Source organism: Miscanthus floridulus, chromosome 2 (assembly GCF_019320115.1).
Source record: "Miscanthus floridulus cultivar M001 chromosome 2, ASM1932011v1, whole genome shotgun sequence".
Classification (NCBI taxonomy): Eukaryota; Viridiplantae; Streptophyta; class Magnoliopsida; order Poales; family Poaceae; genus Miscanthus; species Miscanthus floridulus.
This window is the reverse complement of record NC_089581.1, coordinates 2,254,528-2,272,334: the sequence shown is the minus strand read 5'-3', so window position 1 is coordinate 2,272,334 and position 17,807 is coordinate 2,254,528. Positions and strand designations below refer to the sequence as shown.

The following is a 17,807-nucleotide window of genomic DNA, read 5'->3' as shown; positions in this document are numbered from 1 at the left end:
TCACACCCAAAGGAGGCATCGTCCATTGGTCGGGTGCTTGACCTAACACTTCTTTAATAGATGCATCTCATCTAGTTGGCATGGTGGAACTCTTGCCTTATTAGGACGGCAGAACTCTTCCAGCGAACAACAATGATCATGGTTCTATAGAGATCTTGGACATCGCAACAACTACAGAATCTAGAACTCACTCAGCCATGAGGCACTCTAGAGAAGTCTTTATGGATGGGCAACCACCTCATATCCCTAGGCCTAACCCACCAGATATCCAAGATGGAGAGGAAGCCTTGTTCGACATCTCCTTGGACACTGCGCCACCCAACAAAGAGACGGATGAGCAGAAGACAGTTAGGGAAAGGAAGAACAGATCTCGATAGGCTCGGCGCAACTATGCCCAACACCGCAAGGAAGAGTGGCACGGTATCAGTCAGCTTGTTGAGACGTTGAACAATGGTGCTTGGCTACAGAGGCAGCATATGAACAGCGTCTATGGGATGAAGAAGTAGAATGACAATGCTAAGACCGTGATGCCGTCACAGCCTCTGCATCACGCAACCTTGATCCTGAGTTTATGGAAGTAGCTAGCCATAGGGTCTTCACTACACCCTACGCCAATGTTTACACCCTGGTAGAAGAGATGGTGGCCATAGAAAACCCTACTCTAGATTAGAAACAACTCAAAGTCATTCTGGAATCCACAGCCCTTCAGATGCAGGGTGCAAAAGTGACATCCCAAGTTAACCCTTCCCGAGGACCAGAGGTGTAGGCACCAAAGAGGAGAACAGCGAGTACCAAAGAGGGTAACCATAGGGTAACCAAAGAGGAGAACAGCGAGTACCAGCCCACTCCTGTCTAGGGTGATAGGGTAACCAGAACAGGAATCAGGGTGTCGCACAGTTAGCCTATGATGGGCACCCGTACAGCAACAAGGAAGGTAGAGGTGAGTTCGAGTACAGAGAGGCCGACATCTCATCGGATAGGTTCCCATGTTTCTCTGACAGACTACTCTCTGTCTGGCTTCCTTACAAGCTCAAACCATCTAGCCATACCAAGTATGACGGGAAGACAGAACCCAACCAATGGTTGCACATCTACTCCTAGTCCATCGAGTTGGTAGGCGGTGGCGATAACATCAAAGTGTTATATTTTCCCATGGCACTCGACACTGTGCCTCTTGCCTGGTTTGATAAGCTACGAGCCAACTCTATCGATACTTGGGGACAGCTTCAGCGCAAATTCTGTGAAAATTTTTGCGGCGTCCTCACCCACCCAAGTACTTGGAATGAGCTTAGAACATGCATGTAGAAACCAGATCAAACCTTCTAGCAATATTATCACCGCTTTGCTGAGTTACAAGCCCAAGTCTATGATATCACACACAGGGAAGTGATAGATCACTTTGTCGATGGGATCAAATACAAGTGGCTGTTTGAAAAATTTTGCGATGATAATCTAGAGACCATCGAGGAATTTAAGTGTACAATACTAAAGATGATTACATCTAAAGAATGTACTCGCGAACAATTCCCATGTGGCCAACAAGACAAAGGTTACGACCCTAGAAGCAATCAGGGTGGACAGTCTGGCAGGATGAGAGGACTCGACAACACCCTTGCTTCCATGGATGGGTCCAAGAAGTCTAACAAAAATAACAAGAAGTTTGAAGACCTCAAGAATTTACCCTACCCTTTCCACAAGAACGCCAAGCACACGACGGCCGAGTGCAGACAACTCCAAGAATTGGGTTTCTATGGCAAAAGCAACAAGGGCAAGGGTAAAGCAGATAACAACAAAGATGGAGACGACAACGCTGACCCTGGCTTTCAACTGTCTAAGGTCCAAATCATAGTAACCTTTGTGGGGCTACCGACTTCATCAAACAAGTGCTCAGGGCATGCCTAGTCTGCAACGTGAAAACAAAGAAGACAGATAGGATGGCAGACCGCCATCGCTGTGAGAGAGTGTCAGTGTGAAATGTGACCAACAAGTAAATATTTGTAGTTTTACCGTGCATTGTGATCGGATGTGGCCTAGCATGCGATGACACAGGATTTATACTGGTTCAGGCAACATGCCCTACATCCAATTTTAGTTGGTCGATGACTTTATTCCTAAGCCCAGGTGCTCGAAGTTTGTTGTAGGGTTACAAACGAGTGAAGACTGAGAAGGGGGGTGTTAGAGGCTTGATCGGACTCTGAATCGAGTGGCTGAGAGTGATGGATGCTCAAATGTGCGCTAAGTATCAGAGCGTATGCTCTGTGTGTCCGAGCTTATCAGCTGTTGAGAGTGTGTAGACTATGTAGCTATGGGGCTATAGAGCTATTGAGCTGTCGAGTCCTCGAGTCATCTAGTCTTTGGGGGGGTCTTTTAGGAGAGAGCTCATCCCCTTTTATAGTTGAAGAGGATGGCCTTGCAAGTCAGAGAAAAAGAGAGAGTGTATACGTGCGCTGCCTAGTCTTGTTGCCCACACCATCAGTATGGGATGGCTATCGGTGCCCATAATACTATTTATGTTCAGACGCATCTGGCAGGCTCTACCATGTTTGCCTAGTATGGCAAACGACGACGCCCACAATATTATTTATGTTCTGACGCGATTGGCAGGCTCTACCATGTTCGCCTGACATGCCCCGATGGCACCGTCATGTAGGTGCACAGGGCTTGGCAAGGTATAGTCCTTAGTATTGCGATTGACTTGAACACCTTACCTTATCTGCTCCACCTGCTCCTAGGGCCCACACCAAGCAGGCATCCCGATCAGTTGTTTCCAGTCGGCCCTGACTGTGTCGGTCAGGAAAGAGCGGTGAGCAGAGATCTAGCGTATCCTCGGTCGGAGAAAGGGGGTTGGAGTCGAACTACGGTCCCACCTCGGCCAGGCCTTCCGATCGGGGACTGGATCATTGTCTTAGCATGTCATTATGTATCTAGGCCGGCCTAGGCTCATGTTGTCGCTGCGCCGCCTGCTGGGATGGGTTTTGCATGGAAGCGGGTCCATTGGGAACCCTGGGTTTATGAACCCGACAGGAGCCCCTAAGCCCCTTTGGGACCTGTGTGAAGCAGTGAAGGGGCTGTTCACACATGTTTCGCGTGATATTGTAAAAGTCAGGGGCTTATGTTTTTTGCTTAATGAAAGCTTGTATTTGCTTTGTAATTCATGTACCCATTGTGTCGTGGAGGTGGGCTGTTATTGGAACTTCAGTGTTTTCCCCCTTGGTTTGTTGTACTGAGTAGGGTAACCGAGTAGGATTTAGGCGTCCAGCCTCCATATGGAGGACTGGCAAAGGCTGTGGAGGTGCACAAAGTGGATACGAGCGCCCAGCCTCCATGCGAAGGACTGACAAAGGCCATGGAGGCGCACCGGAGGGATATTGGTGCCCAGCCCTAAGGAGGAGACTCGCTGGTAATCTGTTTTCCATCGGGTGCACGTGAGCGTACCCGGTGGGTGTAGCCGCTGATCCTGTGGTCGACTGGGGAGTCGGTCAGTGGCTGAGCACCTTGGTACTCTTTTCTAGGGCTGTGGACTCTTGTGTCTCTTTCGGTCAGGGTGTTCTCCCATGTTTGTTCTGACCACAACCTGTGCGATCGGTCAGGTTCCTAAGTCGGGACCTGGCAGCTCAAGCCCCGAGCCACTAGGGGTCGGTTGGGGTCGGTCGCATGATTTCCTATGTCACCCCATCTACGGTTTCCACAACCAGAGGGGTTGAGCTGACGCCACTTGCCTCGATGGCTTGAGTGGCGAGCTTCGATGAGCTTACTAACAGGTATGTCCGAGTGGAATCCAGATCTATCATTCGTGATAGGGTCGGCATAGCCCTCATGTGGCACTCCACTTCTCCTTAACCTGGCTCCCGGTAGATGCCTGAGTCATTCTAGAGAGTGACTTAGGTGGCCCGATGGCCTCCTATCGATGGAGATTTTGTGGGAACGGCTCGAGGTCAGGATCAAACGAGAAGGTTGAGATGACCCTATCCGCTCTTGAGCAGGTCAGGCGAGGGCCGCTGGGGCTCATCTATGTTTTCTCACCTGGCTCCGTTTGACGCGAGGCGGCCTCGAGCCCTTCGTGGGCTGGCCTTCGAACCCCGGTCGGTCACCGCTCATATCGAATGAAACGACTCCCGCTTCGTGACATGACGCGAAGCGTTGTGATGCATCAATTGCATATACAATGCTTGGATGTATGGGATGAATGTATGGATGAATATATGACTAAATGTATGAATGCATGCACGAGAATGGATGAATGTATGCTCATGCACTGGAAAAGTAAAATAGGGTTTGGCAAAGTTACCTCAATGGCTGGAGTGACGGGTTTGGGGAGCTCCTATCAGATATGTCCGAGTGGAATCTAGGTCCATTGTTCATGATGGAGTCAACATAACCCGTATGGGGCATCCCACTGCTCCTTACCTATCTCTTGGCAGCCACCCAAGCCGTTCGATCGACTTGGGTGACCCGCTGGCCTCTCCTTGATGGAGATTCTGTCGGAGGACCCCTCCAAACCTTGCCTGGGAAGGTGGAGGGTCGTTTGTGTGCGGTTGCGCCTCATTTTCCATGCCCGGGTTGTGGTAGTGGTGGGCCCCGCCTAGGCCATGTCCCGTTAGCCAGGCGACATTCCGTCGAGCAGGCCGCGTCCCATCAGCCAGGGTCACGTCCTACCACACGCCTTTCTACATTAAATAGGGGGAAGGGAGAGGGTTTTCCTCTTGTTCTTTTGCCTTTCTTCAACCGCTACCATTTCTCCTTCCTCCTTTTCACCAAGCCTATTCGTGTGCCGTGATAGTTTCTAGGAGAGAGGAGTGTAGAGCGAAGGAGAGGAAAAACTCATAGATTCATTTGTAAATCCAAGGTGCGATGTTGAACTGGAGGCCTTCCAATGTGGATGTGGCCATGATGGCCAACTTCACCACAAAGGGGCTGCTTTCATCGAAGGAGGTGGCTCACTAGAGGGCTCCCACGCCGAGGGAGGTTGTTCCGCGAACCCAGGCCGATGAGGTCGTCTCCTTCCTCGCCTTTCACGAGCGTGGGCTCGAGTACCCCGCGTATTGGTTTCTGTGTGGTCTCCTCAACGAGTGGGGCCTAGAGTTGCAGCACCTCAACCCAACTAAGGTGTTGCACATCGTTGGCTTCATCACCATCTGTGAGGCCTTCCTTAGGATGGAGCCGCATGTGGATCTATTCCGGCGAGTCTTCATCGGGCGATCCCTGTCCGAGGGGAAACCGCCTAGAACCGCACCGGTTGGGGGGTTTGCCCTACAGAAGTGGCCGAAGCCATCGGTCCCCTACCCTGCGTACTCCCATAGTGACTCCAACTGGGGGTGGCATGGCCAGTGGTTCTATATCAGGAACCCGGTGGAGGCGCCATTCCCGATGTTTACCGGGGAGAGGCCATAGAAGAGGGAAAGTTGGACGTGGGGTCCTTCTCGTCAATAGAAAAAGCTAGCGATCATTGAGTCGAAGCTTCAGAAGCTCATGTGGAATGGCCTCGATGGGTTGTGGGTCTTTCACACCTTCTTCCGCCATTAGGTTACCCCACTAGGGGAAAGGACACGGCCGATGCGGGAATACTCCGGCCCAACGGATCCCAACCACGCATCACTGGAGGAGTTGTCGAAAGATGAAGTCTGGAGTTATCTTGGTCGGGCACTGCAGTTCAGGGATGAAGACTCCCTCGAAGGGACGCCCAGATCCCTTCATGCCGCGAAGCTATCCAATTTGTTATGCTTTTTTCCCGTAACGTTTTCCTTCTTGTTTTGATGTTTTGATTGATTTTGAGTTGCCCGTTTCGAAGGGACTCGCGGGCTATAAATCCCAACCACATCTTCTGAGAGGGTCGAAAGGCACGGTTCGGCAAGCTGTCTAGAGGGAGGCCGCGCTTGCCAAAAAGAAGAAGAAAGCCAAGAAGGTCCAGAGGAGGTTTGATATGGAGAAGGAGATCAACTGGTGGGTCTAGGGTGGCAAGAACTGGAGCAACGTGGAGGCGGAGCTTGAGTCAGAGGAGCCCATAGAGAAGGGTGACTACACGCGTGCCTCAGAGGATGAGGGAGATAGGGGCGCTGCCGTGACCTTGGTGGAGCACCGTGAGCCCATGGTCGCGCCCATCGGCGGCGAGCATGGTACAAAGACGCGCGGCAACGTTCCTGAGTCTAGGAAGCATGCTGCGAGTGAAGACGCCACCCTTAAATGAGAGGCAAAGCAGGCGCGGTCGCTGCGCCCTTCGGAGGTGCCGTCGGCTTCTCAACCCCCCTGCTCCGAGTGTGGCGGAGCATGCCAATCGGTCAGGGGGACATGATCGTTCCCCTGCATCTTTGGGGTCGACACACATGCATGACCCCAATGGGGAGATGCCCCGATAGTTGCTCTAGTGGTTTCGCCATGAGCTGGTGGTCATAACCGTTCGTAGGCTGATCGGGGACCGGTCGGGTCACCCCCTCCCTCGGTTGATGCGAGGGGGCATGGGTCGCGACACCTAAGCGATGCTCATCTGGTCGGCTCATCATCAGCTGGTCGGGGCTTCAGGGTTCTATCGCTTTTGTCTGGGTATGTATTCATGCTTCCCTTTGTTCTCATAATTGAGTTTTTGAGTGTGACTAACCTGCGCTTGTGCCCCCTTTTTTGCAGCGACCGAGAGCCGATAGGACTGAGGATCTCCCCACCTAGCATGCTAGAAGAGTGGAGACCTAGCCTATGGCTAGTTGTGATGATCGAAGAGGGAAGCAGGCTAGTGGTGGTGTGACCTTCCTTAATGGGGGTTATGTCTTCCCAACCGGTCATGAGCACGGCGGCGGCTGTGATGGCAGCGATCCCCATGGTGACGGCGGAGGTCGGGTCGGAGGTGACTCTTGTGGTCCCTCCCCTGCCAGTCGCGGAGGCAAAGAGAAGGGAAACTAGGCTCCTTGTCTCACCCGGTGGAGGAGCACATGGTTTGTCCGCCTGGTCAGAGCTAGAGGGATTCAGAGGAGCCGCGACCATGCTAGAGGTAGAGTAGCCATCGGCGAGCCATGGAGTCCTGGCAGTGGACATCCCCTCTAACGGCGAGGAAGACACCAGGGTGGAGCCACCAACCATCCCGCCATCCCAAGAGTTGGGGATGATGCGGTCGTCGCTTGATACTACGATGGCTAGATCTTCCAGCAGGTTGGGGGTGACCCGCAAGCTGGTGTGGCCTTGCCCTGGCTAGCCGGGAAAGGCCCAGTTCATCCTTCGCGACGAGGAGGTGAAGCTTTGGCACCTGCTCGGGGAGATAGGACTATCAATGGAGTCCGATCTCGCCCTTACCAAGGCGAGGCTCAAGGAGGCCTTGGACAGGCTTGAGCTCAACCATCAGGCCATGACTGTGGACCTGCCACACATTGCGATGGTAAGTTTTGTGTGTTCCTGGTGTTGTTTTTGATTCCTTAGCATTTAAACGGTTGTCTCAGCACGCTTGCTTCTTGTCTCGTAGGACCAGGAGATGACGTCGATCTGCAAGTCTCGGTTTCTCCAAGAGGAGCACTATCGAATGGAGGAAGAAGTGGTGGTGTCACGATGGGTCAACAAGCTCAAGCACCAGCTAGAGTCCGCCCGCCGTAAGTCCCAAGACTAGGTGGCCGAGGCGACGGGAGCACGGGCGGTAGAGATGCATGCGGTCGAGCAGGCGACTGCTGCCAAGCGGAACTTGACATGACGTAGGCCCACTTGGTGAAGACCGAGGTGGCACTCAGGAAGTCCATAGAGGCTCTAGAAGTGGAGCGGAAGGCACGGTCGGACATCAAGCGGGAGGTCATCGCGCTCTAGAGGCAGAAGCTCAGGGCACAGGAGTCGAACACTTGGTTGCTCAAGAGGGTGACCCAGCAAGAGGAAGGGCTCTTCGTTCTCAAAAGCGCCCACCTTAGTACATACCTATTCTACCCTTGGTTGATGCCTTGTGTTTTTCTTTTCCTTGCTCCTGAATTTGTCGTTCGTTTCTAGAATTGGGTGGAAAGATCAGCTCTCTGGAGCAAGAGCTCGAGACGGTCAAAGCAGCGGTCGGTCGGGGCATGGAGGCGCTTGCCTAGTCCCTTCAGGAGCGACACGCTCTCAAGGGAGAGCTTGACCAGATTCACAACATTACGCAGCTGGTGGTCTTTGAGGTGTTCGGGTCGGGACCGAGCACTAGTACGCCCGTTGTCCAGCAGGTGGAGGTCCCAAATGAAGTTCGGGTGCTCATCTCTGATGGCATGTTCTACGAGACATCAGGGGTGCTGACCTCGGTGGCTACCCACTACCCCGATCTGAACTTCGTGACCATCTGCAGAGGATATGCATATGGGTGGAGTGCAGACGAGATCCATGCGCTGGGGGAAACTTTGGTGCTGCATGCACAGATGGTCGCTGAGCAGGTCACCACGTAGTGAGTGATAGAGGCTCGTCGTTCGACCATGGCCGCAGATGTGCGTCAGGAAGACATCGTCTAGAGGCAGCGGAGGTTGGGTCGGAGGCGAGCATCGTCCCACCCCCAACCGAGCCAAACATCGTCCCGACCGCAGCCGAGCCAAACATCATCGTCCCGACCACAACCGAGCTACCTTCGTCCTCGCCAACCGCATCGTCAACCGATGCCGCCTAGGGGGGCACAATAGAGTTGAGTAGAAATAGTCAGTTTATGTAAAAGATGAATTTGTGGGGGAGCCCCCGTGTGAAAATTTTTAGATTCGTGAATATTTTAAGTTCGTTTTGTGATGAAATCACTCGTGAGGGGAAGCTTGTCCCATCCGTCCTTGTTTTTATCCTTGCATAGCTTTGACTTTTGTCCTTTTTTCGCACCTACCTGTTGACCCATAGACTGCAACCTTAAGAACCCGAGCGTGGTCTGCGAGGCTCAGCTACTTGTAACCATATGTCGTGGCAGGGTGTGATCGGTCGGGAGGTTAAAGCGCAAGTTACGTAGGGTAATCAAAGGAACGGAATGCCCTTTCGTTTGAGCGATGCCCTTTTGTTTGGGCAAAAAGTGTTACTACATGATAGTCATGGTTGGTGCATGCGGGCAGACAGCTCATGGAGGTCATTTACAAAGACCCCGCCGGTGGGTGGTTCCTGTCTGGCCGCCAATTTTGCGAGGAAGTCGGCGGCGTCATTGTCCTTTTGAGGGACATGGTGCAGTTTGATCCCTCGAAACTTGTCCTTGAGCTTGCGCAACTCCTAGTAGTATGCCACCATGAGAGGGCTCTTGCAGGAGGACTCCTTCATGACTTGGTCGACAACCAACTCTGAGTCACCATGAACATATAGCCACGTGGCGTCGAGCTCGATGGCGATGTGCAGTCCGTTGATGAGGGCCTCGTACTCCATAGCATTGTTTGAGGCTAAAAATTGGAGACGGATCACGTAGCGGAGCCTGCTCCCATTTGGAGAGATCAGAACCACTCCAATCCTTGAGCCGGGTGCCATGATCGACCCATCGAAGTACATCATCCAGTACTCATGGATGATGTTCGGGGTCGGGAGCTAGACTTTCATCCATTCGGCGATGAACTCGGCAAGAGCCTAAGACTTAATAGCGGTGTGGTGGACGTACCTAATGTCGTGGCCCATGAGCTCGAGAGCCCACTTGGAGATTCGATCGGTGGCGTCGCTATTATGGACGACCTCCCCGAGTTGGTACGAGGCCAGTGAAGTAGTGCAGGAGCTTCTGGGTCGCCATCAACACGGCGTACAGAAGCTTCTAAACCTGGGGGTAGCGAATTTTAGCGTCGGTGAGTACCTCACCAATGAAGTACATCGGGAGTTGGACCTTCAGGGGGTGTCTCGGATCCTCCCTCTCGACGATGAGGGCGGTGCTCACAACGTGGTTGCTTGCCACGATGTAGAGGAGGAGGGATTCTCCCCGTTTGGGAGTGACAAGGATTAGGGCCGACGTTAGTGATGTTTTGAGGCTTTCCAAAGCCTGTTGTGCCTCCTTTGTCCAGACAATGCGTCTGTCTTCTTGAGAAGTTTGTAGAGAGGCATCCCCCATTCGCCTAGTCGGGAGATGAACCGGCTTACGGCGGCCAAACAGCCGGTGAGCCTCTGTACGCCCTTGACATTGCCTATAGGGCCCATGTTGGAGATGGCTATGATTTTTTCGGGGTTAGCTTCGATGCCGCGCTCGGACACGATGTATCTGAGCAGCTTCCCCTTTGGAACCCTGAAAACATATTTTTTGGGATTCAATTTGACGCTGAACCTTTGGAGGTTCGTGAATGTTGTGGCCAAGTTTGTGATCAGGTCGCTAGCTTCAGCCATTTTCACCACTATGTTATCTACATAGATGCTGATTGTTGGTTTTGGCCGCTCAACTTGGTTAGGTTGGTCAGGCGGGTCGATTTGGTCGGTGAAGCATCGCTGCATGCACCGTTGATCGGTGGCGCCAGCATTCTTCAGATTGAAAGGCATGGTTACATAGCAGTACAAACCATACAGGGTGATGAATAAAGTCGTGACCTAGTCGAACTCTTTCATCATGATCTGGTGGTAGCCTGAGTAGGCATCCAGGAATGAGAGGATTTCGCATCCTAAGGTGGAGTCGACTATCTGATCTATGCGTGGTAAAGGGAAGTGATTCGTTGGGCATGCCTTATTGAGGCCAGTATAGTCAACACACATTCTTCACTTTCCATTCTTCTTTTTCATAAGAACAGGATTAGCTAGCTAGTTAGAGTGGTATACCTCTTTGATGAATTTGGCTGCTAGAAGTTTGGCGATCTCCTCGCCTATGGCCCTGCGCCTCTCGTCGTCAAAGCGATGCAGGCATTGCTTGGTGGGCTTTGAGCCTGGAACGATGCGTAGTGCATGCTCGGCGACCTCCCTTGGTATGCTCAGCATGTCAGAAGGCTCCCACGCGAAGACATCATGATTTACATGTAGGAAGTCGGTGAGCTCACTTTTCTATTTAGCTGAGAGCTTAGTCTTGACCCGAACCATCTTGGTCGGGTCGGTGGGGTCGATCTCCACCACCTTGGTTTCCTCAGTCAGATGGAAGGCACTTGAGGAGGTTGGCCCATTGTAGTCGAGGACTACTGGAGTCACCGAATTCCCAAGCTCTGGGAGCTCGGCGGAGTTGATGATGGCAGTGACGAGCTCGTAATGCTCGTAGTCGCACGTGTTGACGTGCGAGAAGGTGCTACCTATGGTGATGACTCCGTTTGGCCCCGGCATCTTCAGCTTGAGGTATGTATAGTTGGGGATCGTCATGAACTTGGTGTAGCATGGCCGTCCTAAGATGGCATGGTAGGACCCCGGAAAGTCCACTACCTCGAAGGTTAGGTGAAAGTGCATCTAGCCCTTTAGTGGGTTTTGGATGATTGAATGACAACGTGATTAAAGGACTAACCAGTTTGCTAAGTGTGAACAGGTAATAGGTTATCTCATAGGTACTTAATGAAAACCAAAATGATGTGTTGTTGTATAAACAATCTAGTTCAAGCACAAGACAACAATGCAAATGGAATTCATGTGAAGGCTTATTTCTTGTGGGATTTCCATGTACTATGTGAAAGCAAGCTCATGATTATTAGTTAATGAGACATAAGGGATTGCATATGGAATGGTCTCATATTTGAAGCTTGCTAAATTAAAATGAAAAGATAACAATACATATGAATGGATGATTCAACACAAGATGTGACTTGATGGCTTGAGATGGTGAAGATAGCAAGGAAAGGCTTCGAGGTACTAAGCAAGGGTGAAGGGCAAGCGACGGCTTGGCGGCTGAAGAACCTAGCTAGGGTGAAGAAGAAAGTACTTGCATTTAGTTGAGGTACTAATCAAGCTAAGATGGTCATATTGATGTGAAGGATCAAATCTATAATGAAGTATTTGATGGAAGTGACTTGATACATTTGGGATTATTCAAACTTGATGAATGGAATCAAGTCACATGCTCAAGATGGCTATGCTCAAGTGAAAAGATCAACATCAACATGTTAGCACCCTTACTTGATGAAGATTGGAAGGGACGGCATCAATTCAAAAGAACAACTCAAGTGGTACAAATTCATATTTCCGTTTATCTTGAGTTTAATAGGTATGCCGTACTATTAAGAGGGATGCATCATGTTGATAGATAATGTTTTATAAGTGCTCAAGCCAACCCATGTGAGTTTTGAGAATTTGAGCAACAAAAGAGCTAACTGATTTGTTGCTGGTCTGGCAATACCGGACGTGTCCGGTATTCATACTGGACGTGTCCGGTATTTGTCCAGCAGCTGTAAATTTGTTGTTCTCGGGTTGGTTAGTCGGGAGTTCCGACGTAGGTCGGGAGTTCCGACGGTCGGGAGTCTCGGCATGGGTCGGGAGTTCCGACGTGTCGCACTTCATCTGACTTGGAGGGTTTACTGTCCTGGTCATACCGGACGTGTCCGGTATGGATGACCAGAGGCCAACGGCTAGTTTTCAAAAGCCGTGAGAGTCGGGAGTTCTGACATAAGTCGGGAGTTCCGATGGTCGGGAGTTCCGACATGTGTCGGGAGTTCCGACACCTCACTAACTTTAACTTAGTTACACGTTTTTCAAAATTGCTGAGGGTCGGGGGTTCCGACTTGAGTCGGGAGTTTCGATGGTCGGAAGTCCCGGCGCTCTTCGGGAGTTCCGACGCCTCACAACTTCATTGTAACTTAGTTACCGTTGGCGCAGTGTGAGTCATACCGGACGTGTCCGGTATTGCAACGGCTATAAAACGGCTAGTTTTTCAAGGGGGCTATAAATACCCCCAAGCCTCCACCTTTGGAGGCTGCTGATTCTGCTGACATAGACACTCATTTTTGAGCCTTGGCAACTCTCCTAAACCCTCTCTTAGTGAGTGTGTGATCCAAATTGCAAAATCAATTTGTGGGTTAAGAGAGAATTTGAAAAAGAGAGCAAGCCACAACTTGAGCACTTGTGCATATTGTCAATCTCGTGATTCGCATTTGTTACTATTGGACTCTTCGGTCCTAGACGGCTAGGCGTCGCCGGAGAGCAACCGAGAGATTGTGGTTGCTTCGGAAAGTTTATAACGGTCGATTCCGCCGCCTTGGAATCAAATTAGTGGAAGGAGGAAAAGGAGTTGGAAAAGACTCCAGCTAGAGTGACCTTCGTGGTACCCTCTAGGGCTGACCTTCGCTAGGTCGCCCGCAGCCCCCTCAACGGAGAGTAGGACTCGAACGAGTCCGAACTTTGGTAAAACAAATATCGTGTCTAAATTCGCATTTCATTTGATATTTGTGTTGCTCTAGCTATTCTGCAGGTTCTCTGTGTATTTTGTCATCTCTATTAGGTGCCTGTAGTTTGGTTTGAAGATAGAAATCGAAAGGAGCAAGTTCGGGGCCGATCTACAAAAATCGTGTATACCGGACACGTCCGGTATTCATACCGGACACGTCCGGTATTTCCTGCCTGCACTGAAAATATTTATTCTCTGTTCTAACTTGGTGTTGCAGGGTTGTAGCTTCTAGATATATTCTTTATACCTTGTTTACTTTGTGGCTAACTTGTGAGGGGTGATAGTACTCTTAATTTGGAGTTTCCATTTTGGAAACTCCCCTTTCTAATTGTTTCTGCTTTTAAAGGTGTTAATTTTTAGAAACACCTATTCACCCCCCTCTAGGCGGCATCCTAGATCCTTTCATTAGGACCTTCGTGCAGAAGGTGGCGTGGTCAACAAACATGATGGGCATGTTGATCTACCCGAGTGGATATGCCTGCGTCCCTAGGATCATGCCATGGAAGTGAGAGCTCACTAGGCAGAGCTCCGACTAGGGGATGCACATGGCGTCGAGGCTATCGACATAGAGAATGTTGAGGCTGCTGCCTCCATCCATCAGCATCTTGGTGAGGCATTTCTTGCGGATGATGGCGTCGACAACGAGCGGGTAGCGACCCAGTCGAGCAACGTGGGAAGGATGGTCTCTCTGATCAAAAGTGATTGGGGAGTCCGACCAGCTAAGGAAAGAGGGGATGGCCAACTCAGTGGCGCTTGCCTCTCTTTAGCATACCTTGTGCTGGCACTTAGAGTGGATTGTGTCGGATCCCCCAAAGATCATGAGGCATTCCTTGGGCTCGGGGAAGCCGTCTTCATCCTTGCCAACCGCACCTCCTTTCTTGGCCTCCTTCTCCTTGCCTTTCCCTTCCTTTAGCTTGGCGGCTTACCACAGAAAGTGCTTGAGGAGCTCTCAGTCCTTGTAGAGGTGTTTGATGGGATAGACGTGGTTGGTGCATGGGTTCTCCATGAGCTTGTCGAAGTGGTTGGGCTAGACCTGCTGGGGCTGCTTGCCCGCTTGGTTGACCACAGCGACCAAAGCTGGGTGGGCCGGTCGGCACTGACCCTTCTTGTTCTTCTTGCCCTTTTATGGAGGGGCACTCGCCTTGGTCCTCGTGCTTGGCCTTGCCCCTATCCCGACCACCGCTAAAGACCGCCCCGACTACCTCCTTGCCGGAGGCAAGGAGGTGGTTCGTGGCGACGTCGAGCAGGTCACGGGTGGTACGGGGCTTCACACAACCGAACTTGTGGATCAAGGACTTGCAGGTTATCCCAGAGAGGAACGCGCTGATGATGTCCGTGTCGATGACACCAGGAAGGGAGTTGCACTGCTTTGAGAACCTATAGATGTAATCCCATAGAGACTCGTTGGGCTCCTGCTGGTAGCTCTTGAGGTTCTAGGAATTGCTAGGATGGACATACGTCCCCTGGAAATTTCTGGCGAAGACCCTCTTGAGATCCGACCAGTCGCGAATGTTGTCAGGCGAAGGAATTCAAGTCATGCTTGAACATGCTCCCCCACGCAGATGGGGAGGTACTGGATGATGAAGTAGTCATCATCCACTCCCCTAGCTCGGCAGGCGAGCCGAAAGTCTTTGAGCCATATACCAGGGTTCATCTCCTCGGTATACGTGGCGATGTTGGTGGCCGATCAGAAGCGCTGTGGGAATGGCATTTTCTGGATGTGACGACCAAAGGCCCATTGCCCCAGGCTGTCTAGGCTAGGGTCCAGTTGTTTGGTCGGCCACCGTGCCTAGGGTGCGTGTCCTTGCACTCCTCGATGGTCAGGCCAAGGCCCACACTGCCTGCTCTCACCACCATTCGATGGGTGTTATCATCGTGCCGGGCATGGCGTCAATTGTTGATGACACTACGAGCATCACGGTTTGGCCTGAGCCATTTAGGCACATGTGGCCAGTGTGGAGCAGGCGCTAGGTCAGGCTGTGGTGCAGCCGCAGCTTCTTGCTCCACGCCTAGCAACTGTTGTGGTGAGTGGATGGAGTGATTCAACTGGTGTGGTCCTAGTCCCCTGGTTGGGTAAGAGGCCATGAGCCGGTGTCACGACACGGAGCTCTCCGCCTGCTGAACGGTGGCAGTCTCCACCAGCACTCGGAGGTTCTAGTGGATTGCCTGTTCCTAGGGGTCGGCAGGCTCGAGGAGGCCGCATAGAAGCATCGCTGTAGCAGTGATGTTCTGGCTAGCCTGAGCAACTGAGGGGGGTCATCCCCTCCGTCTAGTATGTTACATTGGACCTGACGGGCACAACCTCAAGCGCCGCTCACCGGGTTATGCGCATGTGGCACTGCGTGATGCATTGGGCGCTCCAGCGCAGGCGGTGGCTGGCTCTACCGCCTTTGCCTTAACTCCTCGCCGCGCTGCTGCGCACGTGCTAGGGCCTACGCATGGGGTCTAGAGGGGTGTGAGTCTATAGAGACTCCACTACCTTCGGTGGCTATACTAGGGCATTCGCCATAGCGCATTCCTGGGACAGAGGGTGGTCAGGTGCCATGACGTCACGGACGCTGGAGCCATCGCTTTCGACCTCATCATCAATGAGGTCATGGAAGGAGGTGGGAGCATAGCCCGCCGTCCCCACAAACTCAGACGTGAGAGGGGCGGTGTTAGCATCCTTCGGAGTCCCTACACGCACGCGTCCATAGGGGACATAGAGCCATAGGGGAACTGGTCACATGGCGGTCGTGGTGGGGACAACGAGGTCCCTCCAAAGAGTTGGCGGAAGGTGTTAAATAGTGAGTAAAGAACAAAATATACATCACCCACCGTGGGGTTTAAGCCCAGCATGGGCTCGAGGCAAAGCACGGGTGTCTCGATGTTGAGGTCATCGAGCGGCCCTGGGCCGATGGAGGGCGCTCCTCCTCCAGTGGGTGTCGGGACAAGCACCTCCTTGCGAAGGCGAAGTACGCTGAGCTGGTCGGCGACAAAGTCCAGACTCCCGCAGAGGAAGGTCTAGAGTGGCACGAAGATGGGAGGAGCCCACATCCTAGCAAGGGGGAGCATGGGAAACTCCAGCGAGCCGAAGCAAATCGTATCGCTCGAGCCCGTCATGCCGAAGATGGTAGAAAGGTGGGCCATCCGATGACCAAAAGCATGAACACACGACGTCCTCCCCATGGACGGCGCCAACTATCTGTGCCAAATGTGGCCAACAAGTAAATATTTGTAGTTTTACTGTGTGTTGTGATCGGATGTGGCCTAGCACGCGATGACACATGATTTATACTGGTTCAGACAACGTGCCATACATCCAGTTTTAGTCGGTCGGTGACTTTATTCCTGAGCCCAGGTGCTCAAAGTTTGCTGTGGGATTACAAATGAGTGAAGACTGAGAAGGGGGGTGTCAGTACAGAAAGTGACCAACTAGTGAATATTTGTAGTTTTGCTGTACGTTGTGATTGGAGGTGGCCTAGCACTCAATGACACAGGATTTATACAGAGTCAGGACGCCCGGCAGCGGTTGGCGCAACCGATGTGGTGGAGATCCCGTCTGACGACGAGGTGGAAGTCATGGCGAACCCACCGATGTCGTCACAGGAGCTGGTGGTGGTTCAGCCAGAGGCTAGGTCCTCCGGTGGGCCGCCGGAGGGTGACCTAGAGTGGCCCTACCCTGAGGGCCCAACGAAGGCACGGTTCATCCTTCAGGATTTTTGGGAGTGTCAGCTCTGGGATATCTTTGGGGGGCAAGGGCATGCTGCGATGTCCGAACTCACCAAGCTATCTGCGAAGCTCGAGAACACGCGAAAGCAGGCTCAGTTCGCTCGGCAGTTGGTTGAGGTCGACCTGCAGCTCGCCGCAGAGGTGAGTTTTTGGTACTTGTCCTTGCCCTTTTAATCTTTCATTGGTTGTTTTTAGCATGCCTGTTTTTCACAGGAAATAAGGAAGATGTCATCCCACAAGTCTTACTTCCTCCAGACAGAACACGCCTGGATGGCCAAGCTTGAGCGTCGGGTGGAGTCCGCTTGCTGTGAGTCCTAGGTCTGAGCGGCCGAGGCACGGGCAGAGGGGCAGCGTGTGGTGGAGCGGGCGACTGCTGCTGAGTAAGGGCTCGAGGCGGTGAAGGTTCGCCAGGAGGAGACTGAGGCGGGGCTGCGGGCATCCCTAGCGAATACCGAGGTGGCGCTTCGAGAGGCCTTAGCAGCCCTTGAGCCGGAGCAGACCACCCTAGAGTCGGCATAGAAGGCCTTAGAGGTGGAGCAGAGGGCTCGGTCGGAGGTGGATCAGGAGGTGCTCACACTCCGGGGCCAGGTGATGGGGACGGAGGACGCGAGTGCCTGGCTACACGAGTAGGTGGCTCGGCAAGCAGAGGATCTCTCCACCCTTGAGGCCTCTCGCATCGGTGCGTACCTTTTTTTTGTTTTCTCATGATGTTGATTTTTCCCTCAGCCTGTTTCTAAGCTTGTCGCCCTTCTTCCAGAGCTAGGTGAAAAGGTGAAGGCGCTGGAGCGAGACCTGAAGATGACCAAGGCGAGCTTCAGCCAGAATGCCGAGGAGCTGGCCAAGTCCCATGAAGAGCGACGTGCTCTCGAAGGGGATCTTGACCAGATCTGCAACATTGCCA

General features: G+C 52.4%; 1 protein-coding gene across 1 annotated transcript; it reads right to left on the bottom strand.

Moving 5' to 3' along the window:
- Nucleotides 1-10,881: 10,881 nt before the first annotated feature.
- Nucleotides 10,882-11,187, bottom strand: LOC136513913 (uncharacterized). Its single transcript, XM_066507893.1, has one exon. The coding sequence runs from the start codon at nt 11,185-11,187 to the stop codon at nt 10,882-10,884; it is 306 nt and encodes a 101-aa protein (XP_066363990.1).
- Nucleotides 11,188-17,807: the final 6,620 nt, after the last annotated feature.

What these genes read in the sequence shown, in the direction of transcription:
- LOC136513913 (XM_066507893.1), bottom strand. Translation starts at nt 11,187, where the DNA reads ATGACGATCCCCAACTATACATACCTCAAGCTGAAGATGCCGGGGCCA.